This window comes from Ciconia boyciana, chromosome 6 (assembly GCF_034638445.1).
Source record: "Ciconia boyciana chromosome 6, ASM3463844v1, whole genome shotgun sequence".
In the NCBI taxonomy this organism is placed as follows: domain Eukaryota; kingdom Metazoa; phylum Chordata; class Aves; order Ciconiiformes; family Ciconiidae; genus Ciconia; species Ciconia boyciana.
Genome location: NC_132939.1, coordinates 58,043,626 through 58,056,704, shown reverse-complemented (window position 1 = coordinate 58,056,704; position 13,079 = coordinate 58,043,626). Strand labels below are relative to the sequence as shown.

The 13,079-nt window shown below is 38.1% G+C and overlaps 1 protein-coding gene across 2 annotated transcripts in view; it reads right to left on the bottom strand.

The window, feature by feature from the left end:
• EML1 (EMAP like 1) overlaps positions 1–13,079 on the bottom strand; it is a 130,642-nt gene that overhangs the window by 52,277 nt on the left and 65,286 nt on the right. For both annotated transcript variants that reach the window (XM_072864781.1, XM_072864780.1), the window contains exon 2: positions 5,217–5,399. In XM_072864781.1, coding sequence (XP_072720882.1) covers positions 5,217–5,399 — 183 coding nt within the window. The remainder of the gene's footprint in view (positions 1–5,216; positions 5,400–13,079) is intronic.

Here is a 13,079-nt window from a genome sequence, read left to right as displayed (position 1 = left end):
CACTTGAAATTTGACGGAACTTTGTATCACAAGCCGGCTTTGTAAAGATGCCAAAAGACTCTGCGTTCTGAGAAACAACACCCCAGAGAAGGCAGCAGTCACAAGTCACTTCAGGAACACAAGATAAAATTTCACTGAACTTGGAGACCATAGCAGAGAGAATACCTATGAAACGTTCTTTGAAAAAAGACTGCTGAGGATAAATAATCTAAAAAGCAAAAATTAAAAAAATCTGAAAATTAACAGTTGTATACAGTCCTAGGTGATATTATAATAACATCTGATTGTAGCACTGATGGCAAGCATTTATTGGCTTGTTCACCTGATGTCTTCATACACTGAACAACAGAAGATAAACATGAAAGCCTGTGCCTTGAGAAGATTAGGTCAGTAAATATGGTCTACTCAGGAATGCAAATTTCAAGAGAAACTTTGTCTTGAAACTTTGTTAAAATACATACTTGCTTGTCATTTATTCATCATTTATTTGTTCAGAGGGGAGAAATTTAGAAAACAACCCATAAGGAAATATTGAAGGAATAAAGCTTACTGGGCTTAGAAGACTGAAGGATGACATGCAAACCAGTCAACAAAGAAAAAAAAAAATCTTATCCATGTTCACTGAGGATTGGAGAGCCTATAACTGCAGAAGACTGATAGGATGAGACAGTATCATTCTTAGCAAAGATAGGAAGAGCAAGGGCTCTCTGATTTTACAGGGAGCTTTAAGGAAAGGCTAAACAAGACTTAAATGAATTAATGGTGCCTTCCAGCCCTGACTTCCATGATCTATTTTAACAGACTAATGCTGTCTTTAGAGCTTATACAAAACACCTAAAACTTACTGTACTTTGGCTTCTCATGCTTCTATTTATTTATTACTTTTTTTAATTAAGGGATTGAGATATCACGATCTTATTTACTTCTACAGTATTCATTCATCCAAATTAAATTCCTTCTACAGTTTCGTGCTGGATGCTTTACTGCTTGTTTCCTGACTAAGTACTGCAATGCCGTAATTAATCTGTATGTATAAAACTGATTCTGTTGCATATTACAGAAGCACAGATAGCTACAGTGGAGCAGCTGTAGGCTTGTTTCCTGACAAGATTTCTGTAGCTCACAAAACTTTAATGAGGCTTTGAGATCACAATTTAGAACAACAATTAAAGTTAAATAAACAAATTAATAAAATTTTTTCCTTCTCTACAGTTATATAAAAAATGCCTATTAAAAAGTTGCTGGAGTGAACTAGCTGGAGTCTGTTTCCTCCCCTAACCTTATGAAATCGAAACTAGCAGCAGCCAGGAATAAACCCTGCAACCTTTAACAAAGGTTTTGCTTCAAATCCAATGCCAATCCAGAACACACACTTCTGGAGCTGGAGATTTAAAGATCCAGCCCCATGATCAGTTAGCATAGAAAGCAACACCACGAAACTCTTACACGGCACACAGAAAAACTATACGTTATTCAATTAATCCACTATTTACTCTGAAGCTATTTAGTTTTATTTACAACAGCTATTTCACACCAGTGGTAACTGACATAACAGCCAAACAACCCCAAACATGCCACTGCTGTTATAAATCAGTAACCCAAACACATTGCTTTGTCAATAAGGTTTATTTTGGAAGTTCTGTTGCTTCAAGGTCTTACCTGTGGTAGCAGGACTGACATGTTTATCAGCCTCAGCAGCAGCTTTTTTAATCATACTCTGATCTATGGATTAATAGGGCTGTTAAGTTTACAAACAAACCAGTAATTGCAAAAGGAAAGAACAACAAATGCAAGTAAAACAAAGGCAGGAAGCCATACTGAACTCCACCAAGTAGTTGAATTAAATAGGGAAGGGGGGAAAACAAACCCAAACAAAAACCCAAAACACCATTAGTGAAGGACCTCCAGAAATGGACAAGATGAGCAGCTCACTTGCCGTGATGTACACTGCTTTTAAGCTGCCTAGCTCAAGTCTAGAACAAGAACACACACACAGACAGAAAACAAGCTCAAGCTTTTTTCCATAATAGGTTTGAAAGCCTGAAACTTGAAATCTTTAACCGAATTTTAAATCTGAAGTACTCAGAAAATGTCATCTTCTGTCCCATGAAGCTTCTTGTTCCAGACTTTAAACAGTACACTGGGGATCCTGTTTTCCAAAGGTATGAACCTCCCCCCAACACATACATGCTTTTAATCCTGATCTACTTCACCTATAGATCAAATGAAAGAAGCAGCATACAATATGCTTCAAACCCCAGTTTGCATGGATGAGATTTTTGTGACACTTTGTGAGCTCAAATTCCACTTTTTACAATTCTAAACGTGGAATTTGTCATGAAACGACCAACAGAAAGAAAATGGATCAAGTCCCATGCAGCACAAGTGGCAAAACACAAGCAGCCACCCCTCCAGTTTCACCCATGTCTAAGCAAACCCCTCTCCTAACCATCTCCATCACAAACCTCTGTAATGCTATTCCAATACTGAAATTCAGCCTAGTCACATGCTAAGTAATTGCATGCAATCCATTATAAAGTAGTTGTGCCTACTACAGGAAAAACAGGCCATCATGTGAAATGTATCATATTTGACAAAACTGCTGGAAGAAACAAATGATCAGGATACTTCAGATTCTGCTTTATGTTACAGAGTAGGTTTAATAAGGCTGACCATACACTAATGATACAACTGATATATGGTAAAATTTAAAAGTTCTTTACATAAATCATTACAGTAGCAATTATTTCCAGAAATTAGTTGGATTTAGTTGGTGATTATCAGGACTCACTTCAGTAATTTGTAATGGATGAGCAATTGGCTTTGTATTCCTCCATTTGCACTATCACAGTAAAACTTGTTACACTGTCATTTCTGTCCTGGTTTCAGCTGGGATAGAGTTAATTTTCTTCCTAGTAGCTGGTATAGTGCTGTGTTTTGGATTTAGTATGAGAATAATGTTGATAACACACTGATGTTTTAGTTGTTGCTAAGCAGTGCTTACACTGGTCAAGGACTTTTCAGCTTCCCATGCTCTGCCAGGTGCACTAGAAGCTGGGAGGGGGCACAGTCAGGATAGTTGAACCAAACTGGCCAAAGGGCTATTCCATACCATATGATGTCATGCTCAGTATATAAACTGGGGGGAACTTGGCCAGGGGGCAGTGATCACTGCTCGGGGACTGGCTGGGCATCAGTCGGCGGGTGGTGAGCGGCTGTATCACTTGGTTTTTTTTTTCCCTGGGTTTTGTTCCTCTCTCACTCTCTTGTTGTTTTCCTTTTAATTACAATTTTTTTCCCAATTATTAAACTGTTCTTATCTCAACCCAGGAGTTTTCTTACTTTTGCTCTTCCGATTCTCTCCCCCATCCCACCAGAGTGGGGAGGGTGAGTGAGCAAGCTGTGTGGTGCTTAATTGTCAACTGGGGCTAAACCACAACAATTTCACACACACATTAAGAAGTATCCATGTCATATACACATTTAAAACAAACAAACAAACCAAACAAACAAAAAACAGACATAGAAGGCAGAAGGAGCTTACAGCAGCTTTTCTTCAATGTACATTGAACTATGGCTTTAATGATTTGCTATGATCAAGAAAGCATCTCCTGATTTAGAGTTCAACTCTGCTCACAGAATCCATGAAAATCTGGTCTGCATTTTGCTAAGTAAAGCCAGCAGGCAAGAAGAACTGATTTGGTTACAACTCTAACAATTACCGGACTTTATTTCCTCCACGCATCAGATAATATCTATTTTACAGGCAACATAAAGCCTCTTAATCCCTTGTACAACCACATTTGGTGGAACATTTTGTCACAGTGGAGGCTATCTTTAGTAACCTTTAACTTATCTGATATTTTAATTTTTTTTCAATCAAACAGACAAAGACAAAATGAAGAGAATACAACAGAAAGGGAAGAGAACAGGAAAACAAGATCACAGGCATTTACTGCATATTCTTTCCAAGAACTAGCATGATATACAGTCAACTAATCTGGCTCTGTAATTCTGTCCCTTTCTCCTTTCCTTGTCTCCAGACACAAAACATTATAACAAACACAACGTCTCAGTTCAGCAAATTAATTAAGTAGTTCCTTACCTATTCTGTTAATGCCTAAAAGTAAATATCTGTCACAAAGTCACAAATATATAAATGAGATGAAACGAAGTCCTAATTTCCAGCTGAGAAAATTATGAATCCATAATTACATATCACACTTCTGGTATGAATTAAGTTTTTAATTTCTATTAATACATATCAGGACCCCAAAAGAAACAATTTCTTAATTTAGGCAACAGAGAGCCTGTGAAGCCAGCCATACTTTCTTTCCACACCTAGGTTGCCACCACTCTTACTCCTAAGACTACCCAAACACGCCTCATGCATTTCTGCTAAGCTGCAGACAGGCAGTCTCCCAGGCTTTTGCAGCCTCACAGACTACAGTAAGTCACACCAGGTGGGTTCTAATAAACCTTTACTACTGCAAAGCGCTGGATGTTCAACTGCAGCTTTTCTGATCTGTGTACAGACAAACCCATTCTTGCAGAGCCGGAACCAAGAGAGCATGCTGCAGCACGTGGGCGCAGCACAGCATATTGCGGAGTGGCAACGCCTGTCACACCTGCCACCTCGCTGGCTCTGGATCTACTGCACTGGAGCGGGGTCAGGCACCAACCGCAGCTCTACCTTTCCTTTGTACCTGAGCACCTGATGGTGTACCATCTCCTCAGTCATGTCACCTCTGCGCTAGCACAGAGCTCTGTCTTTGGCTATGACTGCACCAAAGACACTAAAGACATTTTTAACTAAATGAAAATTAAATTTTACTTAAATTTAGTTCATGTTTTCTATCAGAAAAAAACCTCTTAGGAGTTTCACCAATAGAAGATGATACATTCCCCAAAGAGTTTATAAAATAATCTTGATCAAAAGTCAGGAGGTAGTAGCCATGGTTAAATATAGGGAGTGGATTAAGCAGCAAGACCATGGAAATGTTTTGCTGGTTCATGGGAATTTCAGAAGGCTCAGGGATTTAACCACTTGGATTTTTATATGTTCTCTTTAACAGGTTAAATTTCAACATTATTTTTTTCTTTAGTTTGATTGTTGATTTTGAGCTTTTCAAAGATCTAAAGAATAACCTATTTTAATATATATAAAACACTTATTGAATTGCACTACCTATTTTAGATATATCTGAAATGCAAACCTTTGGTAGGTCCTTTCTTGTTCTGCATAGCCTGCTGTTCCTCTGTAATATTCAAGCGTCGAACCACATCAGCAAGGGCAGATTTGAGCAGCTGGATGTCATCTTCCTGCATCTGGACACGTTGCTCCAGAGAGGCAATACGATCCGTTACCTCCATACTGCTTGCAGCAGAGGCACTGTCATCTAAGAAAACAGCAGAAAAATATGCATTATCAACAATGTATAACCATCAAGGAATACCTTATATAATTGGCTGCAGGTAAAAACAAGGTTTTTCTCAGACCTGATGACCTCTTGAGGAAGAAAGTTTTTAAGTGACCAAAAGGAAGAGATGGAAATCAAATAAATAAGTAAATAAAAAAAGATGAGTACTCATAAGTAAGACATGATAATGAGGTTGGCTTCAGGACTACTTATTGTTAATTGGGCCCCACTATGAATTATCTACATGTCTGAACCAGAGCGATCAACCATCACCCTTCACTGTTCTGCTCAACACAACATTCTGGCACTGGCAGTCATTCAGGTAAAGCTATACTCTCTGATATGCTACACACCCTTCCAGATTTTTCTCTCTCACATACATGACAGAATGTGTACCTTAGACATAGATAAGCAACAGATAGGCTTACACTTTTTCAAGTTATTGCCCACAGACTGGAGAATAGATATTAACCCCATCTGCTAACTCCTAAATTATACCAGCAGCTTTATGAGAACATTCTCTCTGACTGAAACAGAAACATGAAATAAACTCAGAATTACTCAGTAATTGTACTCTTAGCCTGCAAATTCTTCAAAGGGTCATTACTTTGCACACAAATCACCCGTTATTTGGAATAACCCACAGAAGCTTAAAGCCTGCAACTCCCTGATGAGGACTACACATTCTTTCCACCCAAAACTAGTAATAAGAATATTTTTCCTAAATGAGCACTTTCATTCCACTGCAGTTCCTATCACATAGAAACATTGCAATTTCTTACAATATTAAGTTAGGAAAAAGAAGAAGAAAGGAAGAGAAAAGCAATGCCCAAGATGTCAAAGTCAGTATCTACTAGGGAAAAAAAATTATGCGTTTTTTAAAGAGAATTGCAAAGTTTTATTTAACTAGGTGGATTTGAAACCTAAAAAAAGAGTTGGGTATTAACTTATGGGATCATTTTAAGTAATGTTAGTCAAGTGATGATTGGTATAACTTTCTTTTGAACACTTAATAAGTTATACTTTAGCAAAAATGGATATTTATGCTACTATCTACAATGATAATTGACTTCTCCCTCATTCCTAACGCAAGTCCACAGCACATATTTCTTCTGTTAAAGCCAATCTGTCTTTGTGAAGAAGCTGGTATTTCTTTTCATTTCTTGTGTGCTTAATTCTCCTCCATTCCAAACTAGAGTTTTCCACTTCTTTTGTACAAGGGCATAAAATGAAAGTTAAATGGCTTGTGCATAATAATAACTAGTGTTGAATTTTAAAACAAAGTAAGTGTTTCAAACAGGAAAACAACAGCTTGAGTGCATTTAAAAGCATGTCCAAATATGTTAATACATACAAACTTTTAATCAGAAGGATCTGTGGAAAAATTGCATTTAAAAGTAAAAAAAAAAAAAAAAAAAAAAATCTGTTCATCTCCAAACCAGCCCTATACAAATTGTTTTTGAAATCTGTTCGTAAGCTGCATTTTGGCTTCCTTACCCCTCGAACCCCCAACAGCTATCTGCGGTTACCAAAAGCTGAATTAGAAACAACTCAGAAACAAAGACTATAACAATATTGACAGTCCACAAATAGTTACAGGCTAATATACTTTAAATTGCTTGTTAATTCTGTTATAGGATTTTCAGGGCATATTTAAAATATCAACATTAGGATATTATTAGGCTGAGCATAGTGGTAATGTAAGTATCTGGTTCTAAACAAACTAAATCAGAACTCAAGTTCCTGAAAAATGCTGAAAACCTTTCCCCATGACAAAGCTTTCCAAACTTTGGCCTAATCAGACTTCTGCTCAGCACAGGACTCTGTCCTGCAGCTGTTACAGGTAATTAATCCCCAAACTCAGATTAGCAGCCATGCTGGCAGCAGTATGAGCTGCCTGTAGAACTTAACCTTTCCTTGTACAAACAAAAGGCCCACGCTGCTCTAATGACTTTACACTTTAACTCGGCTGGAAATAACATGGATTAGCATACTGGACAATAGGCAACCAAATCAAAAGCTTGATTTAACCAATACAAGCCAAATTCAAACTTCGGCCATTCTGCCAAACTCAATGCAGCACGGCATCTGAATTCAGTCAACAAAAAATAGCCAGTTCCAAATTCAGGGCAGGGAAGGAAACCCAGGGAGAAATTAGTTGGTGTTAAAATATTCTAGCCCTTGTTACAAAAGAAAACATCCTCACTGAAGTATCAATTTCACTAATTTTTAAGTTTAAAGAAACAGTATTTTTGCTCAAACATATATCTTCAAATAGTAAATCAGTGGCACTGGTTTATTTACAATCCCATAAGAAATCACTCCTACTAATAACTATTAAGATGTACATCTCTCTCTCTTCTTCCCCCTTCTCCCAGCTGCCACCGTGACTCTTCCCCTTGCATCCTCACTGACCAACAGGCACCAGCAAACCCTTCCTCTGGACACAGCATGTCTGTGCCTTCCGCCACCATCATTCTTCCTGGTCCTTGTGAACGTAACCCTCATCCTTGCTGCAACCTGCAACTTGCTTTTTTATGGTGGTTACTGCGCTGGATGCAGTTCCCTTTCAAGGATGCAAAAAATAAGAAAATTTGTAACAACTTTCAGCAAGACTGCAACTGAAGACAAGATTTCTTAAGAGTCCAGTCACACTTCACTTTGCCTCCTCTTTGCATGCATATACAAGTAAGCTAGAAAAGAGACACAGAATATGATAAAACTATGTTTTCTGAAGAATGTAAAGTTCAATTATAAAATAAGCATAACCTGTTTGTTATGCAAGGAGAGGATGGAATGTTATTGCCATTGAGATCATTACATCTGAGTACGTTGGGCAATAAAGGTGCAACTTCAACGCAGCCAAATAAGCAAAGTGGTATGGTACCAGAAAAGAAAAAAATAATTAATGATATAAACTAACCAAACAACAACAAAAAAAGTCACAACAGATGTCATCTACTCTGCCCTCAAGAGCAAAAGCTATATTGTTAGCCTAACTTGTGATCTGCCTCTGCAGTATACAGCTCATCCTCACAGCAAAGAACATTTGCAAGGAAATTTTTAGCACACATTTGTAATGCAATTTAGACTCCAAGTACAGCCACCGTATTATTATTGTTCCCAAGCCAATACTAAATTTAAAGTGACTATACATTTTATGGCACCTAGTTCCACATTTTCTCATGGATAGAGCACATCCTCAAAGAACTCGCGCAGAGGGGGCTGAGAGGGGAGCACAGGGGGTTTGGAGGAAGGTGGCTGTGGGGTGTCAAGAGGCCACCGACTGCTGTGCCTCGAGGTGGTCCAGCCTGGGACTACATTTTCCCTTGCAGGGTCCACTCACGCACTCACATGGCAGCTGGGTTACAAGCGTGCTTTGGTTGTACAGTTACATCATTACTATAAAGCGCTTTTCTCTCAGTTACTGAAAGATGCTCAAAACCCTTCAGGTGAATCCAAGGAAATATAAAGCATGCTTTTAAAAGAAATCCACATAAATAGAAATTTACAGCAATAATACACAACCTTTGCTGCACAGCTTTACAATGTAATAAGAATACGATTGTGTCAATACATACTACTTTTTGTGACACTAAATTTGACAACATTAACAACTCTTTAACAGTGGCATATGTTTAGGTTTGGTGACCTCTTTGCAATCTAGCTGTCATAAATCCCACAGATGTTCACCATCTTGAAAGGCATATGAAGGAGACTACAAATCCTAACAATTTGCCTTGAAGCATTAGATCTACTTATCAGTCACTACCACCACTTTTCCCCATGGACAGACAGAACAGACATCGTATCACCTACATGGGTAGCATCGATAGCATGTTAGAATTAATCATTGCCTCTTTTTTCATCAATTTTTCATCACTTTTAAAGTGAAATTTTTGCAACCTGTTTTTAGAAATCTGAAGTGAATCACATTCTACAAGTGTTCCTTTCTTTTCATGGATTATAATGCAAGTCTAAATCACTGTCTCAAACATGTAAATCTACATCTCATGACTTAAATGCCACCTACAATGTCCAAAATTAGATAAAATGAGGAGGTATCAATTCAGGTGCCTGATTTTTTCATCATAATACATATTTGTGGTAAAGGTTGGAAAGAAGTCAGTTGTCATTTATGCTTTGCTGAGATCCTGCAGGTTTCAAAGAGAAGGAAGCAAAAAAAGGGAATGTTCTTCATGCCTCTCTTTAAATTTTCCAACCAGCTAATCCATGATCTCATAGATTGGAAAGATTTCTTGTGGCAAACTAAAAGACAATACTGACTCAGATGATTAATCTGCTTCCAGTGTCTTCCAGTTTTTCAGCAATTTATTACTTGAACTTAGCCAAATGTGAAGAAACATCTGAAGCAAAGCCAACAACAGGACGTGTATGATGTTTACAATAATTATTTCAATATTATTTCATTGTATGTAGGCTAAAGCAAAATTACATACTTACACTATTAGTTAGAAGGAAGCATTATATTTTCTATAGATTTTACCTGCTGGAAAACCTAAATCTGAACTGTACATTAATGGTGTAGGAAATAATTAAAATTAAAATAGACTTGGTACTCCCCCCCCGAGAAGAACTACTTCATTACACAGACATTAATTTTGAGACTGTCTTGTCCAGCTCAGACAATGGCAGCTTAAGTAGTGGAAACATTAGGTACTGATTCTCAAAAGACTGGCAAACAAATTTGAGTTTATTCAATCTACATGGTCTCTTTGAAGCACCAATTAACAGGATAAAATTGTACACGAAGTACTTCCAAAACCTTTCAGGATATATTCCACGCATTATATGTTTGTAAAGTACCTAGCACAATGGGGGTGTGGTTGCTAGAGACTATTATAATACACTTTAAAAGCAGCATCTTAAAGGCTTTACCAGAGTTGTCACTGAATTTGGACACTCTGCAGGACATCAGAAAAGAAAATCTAAGCCTTCTGGGGATAGCAAATTCCAGCAGTGGTCTCTGGCAAAAATGAAAGATAACCCACATGATGTAAAACATGGCAAAGGATGGCAGCATCACCTGCACACAGAGATGCCCTCCTTCTAGCATAAAGATGTAGATTGTGCCAACAAGCCTGAACTGAGCTTAACTGGTAGGAATACTGTCCGTCATTGAGAGATATCAGTAAGTGTATCACACTCTGCATTTCTCCTGACATTAATTGGTACAAGTATTTACATTCCTTGGAAAATGCTATGAACTTCAGGACCGCGACTAGAGCCTTATGAAACATGCACATGGACAGAAAGGAATTCTCCACCCCCAGCATGCAGCCAACTGCATGGTGTAACACAGTAGCACTGAGAAAGCCCATGACACCAAAGGAGATAAAGTTAAGAATAGCATTTATTAAAAAATAAGCAAACAAAAAAGCACAATCCTGAAGCTGAATTTAGATAGGGAGAACTATAGACTGGATTTGACCCAGCATACCAGCAAGGAGGTAAGAACAGTGAAGATGCTACACTTCCTGAAACATTTTTCCACCCATAAAGGCCCATGTTTTTCAGACTCCACTAACTCTGCAAAACTGTCAGATGTGGCACATGTCACTTGGTACACATTTGGCAACCTCCCCTTCTCCTGCCTACATCATCACTGAGACCTCACGCAAGTAACTGAGTTACTTAAACTATTTTCTTCAAGCTCCCTGGGAGTCACACAAACACTAACTTTCAAATGACCTCTCCGCTTCACCTCTCTCAATGCCATCTGTTTAGCTTGAAACTCTAACAGTGCAGAAAAAAAATCCCTCTGTGGCAGGCATCTCCTATGTCTTCAAAATCCTGTCCTCCCTTTTTGGTTCATTTCATGCATCTTTGAGTCTGGGGCACAGAAGTCAGCCAGACAACCTATTTGATAGATACAGTCTGTCTGAAATGACAGCAACAGAGAGAAAAAGGAGAATTAGGAAAAGACACAACCATCCAGGGTTTAAAATGAAAACATCTCGCAAAATGAACACAAGCAGTTCGCTGTGGCACATAAACAGGGGAATGCAGCCACCACACCATTGCCAGGCTTAGATGCAAGATCCAGAAAGTACCAAGTACTCTCCTTGTAGCAATTTCTGTGGCATAATGTCAGCAGTTGTTTGCAGACCAAAAGACTCTCTATGCAAGAGAACAATGGGAAAATAAAACAGCAGGTTTAGTTTCCTTTGACAACACCACGCCAAGCTCCTTTGTTTAAAAGATTAGTGTCGACAGTATTGCACGGACTAAATATCTTTCCTCCATCCACTTTTCTAATGCAAAACATTGTAGCGTACCTGAAATATAGCAGCAGCTTTCCAGGCTTGTCTCCTGGGGACAATGACAACACATATGGGCAACAGCTTATCATAAAGTCTGGTACTGGTCTGCTAGACCCTGATTTGACCAGATTAGAGCTTTCCACTGTGAGAAGCAAGTGGATTTAAAGCCCAAAATAATGTTATCCTACTTAATCTTGTTATTTTGTGTGGTTAGGGAAAAACCAGACAGAAATCTTTAACAACAGTTAAAACAGTTAAACCATATTGCTTTACATGACGTTTCAGAGAGCAAAACTGGTTGCCAGCTGACTGCTAAAGGAATGGCCTTTAATTGTGTTTTGTTATATAAGTATATATAATAGGATAAAAGTGCAAGCACCATATATGCTTTTTTAGCTGGAAAGCTTTGACTGTGAGGAACAAGAAATCACATCTAATCTTTAAACCCAATAGCTACAGGAACAATACCATGCCTATCTCTAAACTTATATATGTATATATGCATACAGTCTCTGAACAGGTAGGACAACTTTTCAGTTCAATCCCTATTCTAATGCATGTACTTAAGATAAGAGTGATTAGCATTGCAAGGAGATGCCCTAGTTCGGTACAATCGGGTACACCTCACAGTAAGTAATCTGAACAGACCAGATTAGTTTTTCCATGTCCTCACAAGGTATGTATGTGTAGGAGGAAATGGGAAGACAACAACTCTATCCCACACATCTGCCTAGTGCCAAACTCTGGACTGCACTGGGAACCCAAGAGATAGGTGATCTAAAAGAGACCACAGGAACAGTAATGTAAAGCATCATCTTGTGAGAACAGACTACTTCTAAACCATTCTAATAAAAACATTGTAATCCAAATATTTGTTCATCTACTATGTATGGACTACAGATGGTTATTTGTGAACAGTATTTTCCCTCGTCTAATATAGCTAGCTATTGTAGTCCAGTATTTATAAAATCTTATTACTGTATTTCCCAACATTCGCTGAGGAATAACTTTTCCTTTTACAGTTTTACCACTAGAAACTTAAAGACAAGGAATAGAACTTCCTAAAATTAGAAGCAGAATTTGAAAGGATAAATCCATAATAGCAATCATCACTCAGAGCCTCACAGCTGGGTGCACTGTATTCATTAACAAAATGGGAGAGAAGAAAATGATCTTAACAGAAAATTCTCAGAAAGTTCCTCATGGCTAATTAGTCACCAATCACTGTAGCAAAATTATAAGCACGTGCCCTTGACCTGCCTGTAGCTGTCGAGCTATAACCAGCAGCTTACTGTTTTTTCCCCAGCAGATGGTAGATGAGCTTCTATTTGGAAATCAACCAGTTAAAAAATTATCTTCTCCAATAGTGCTTAAG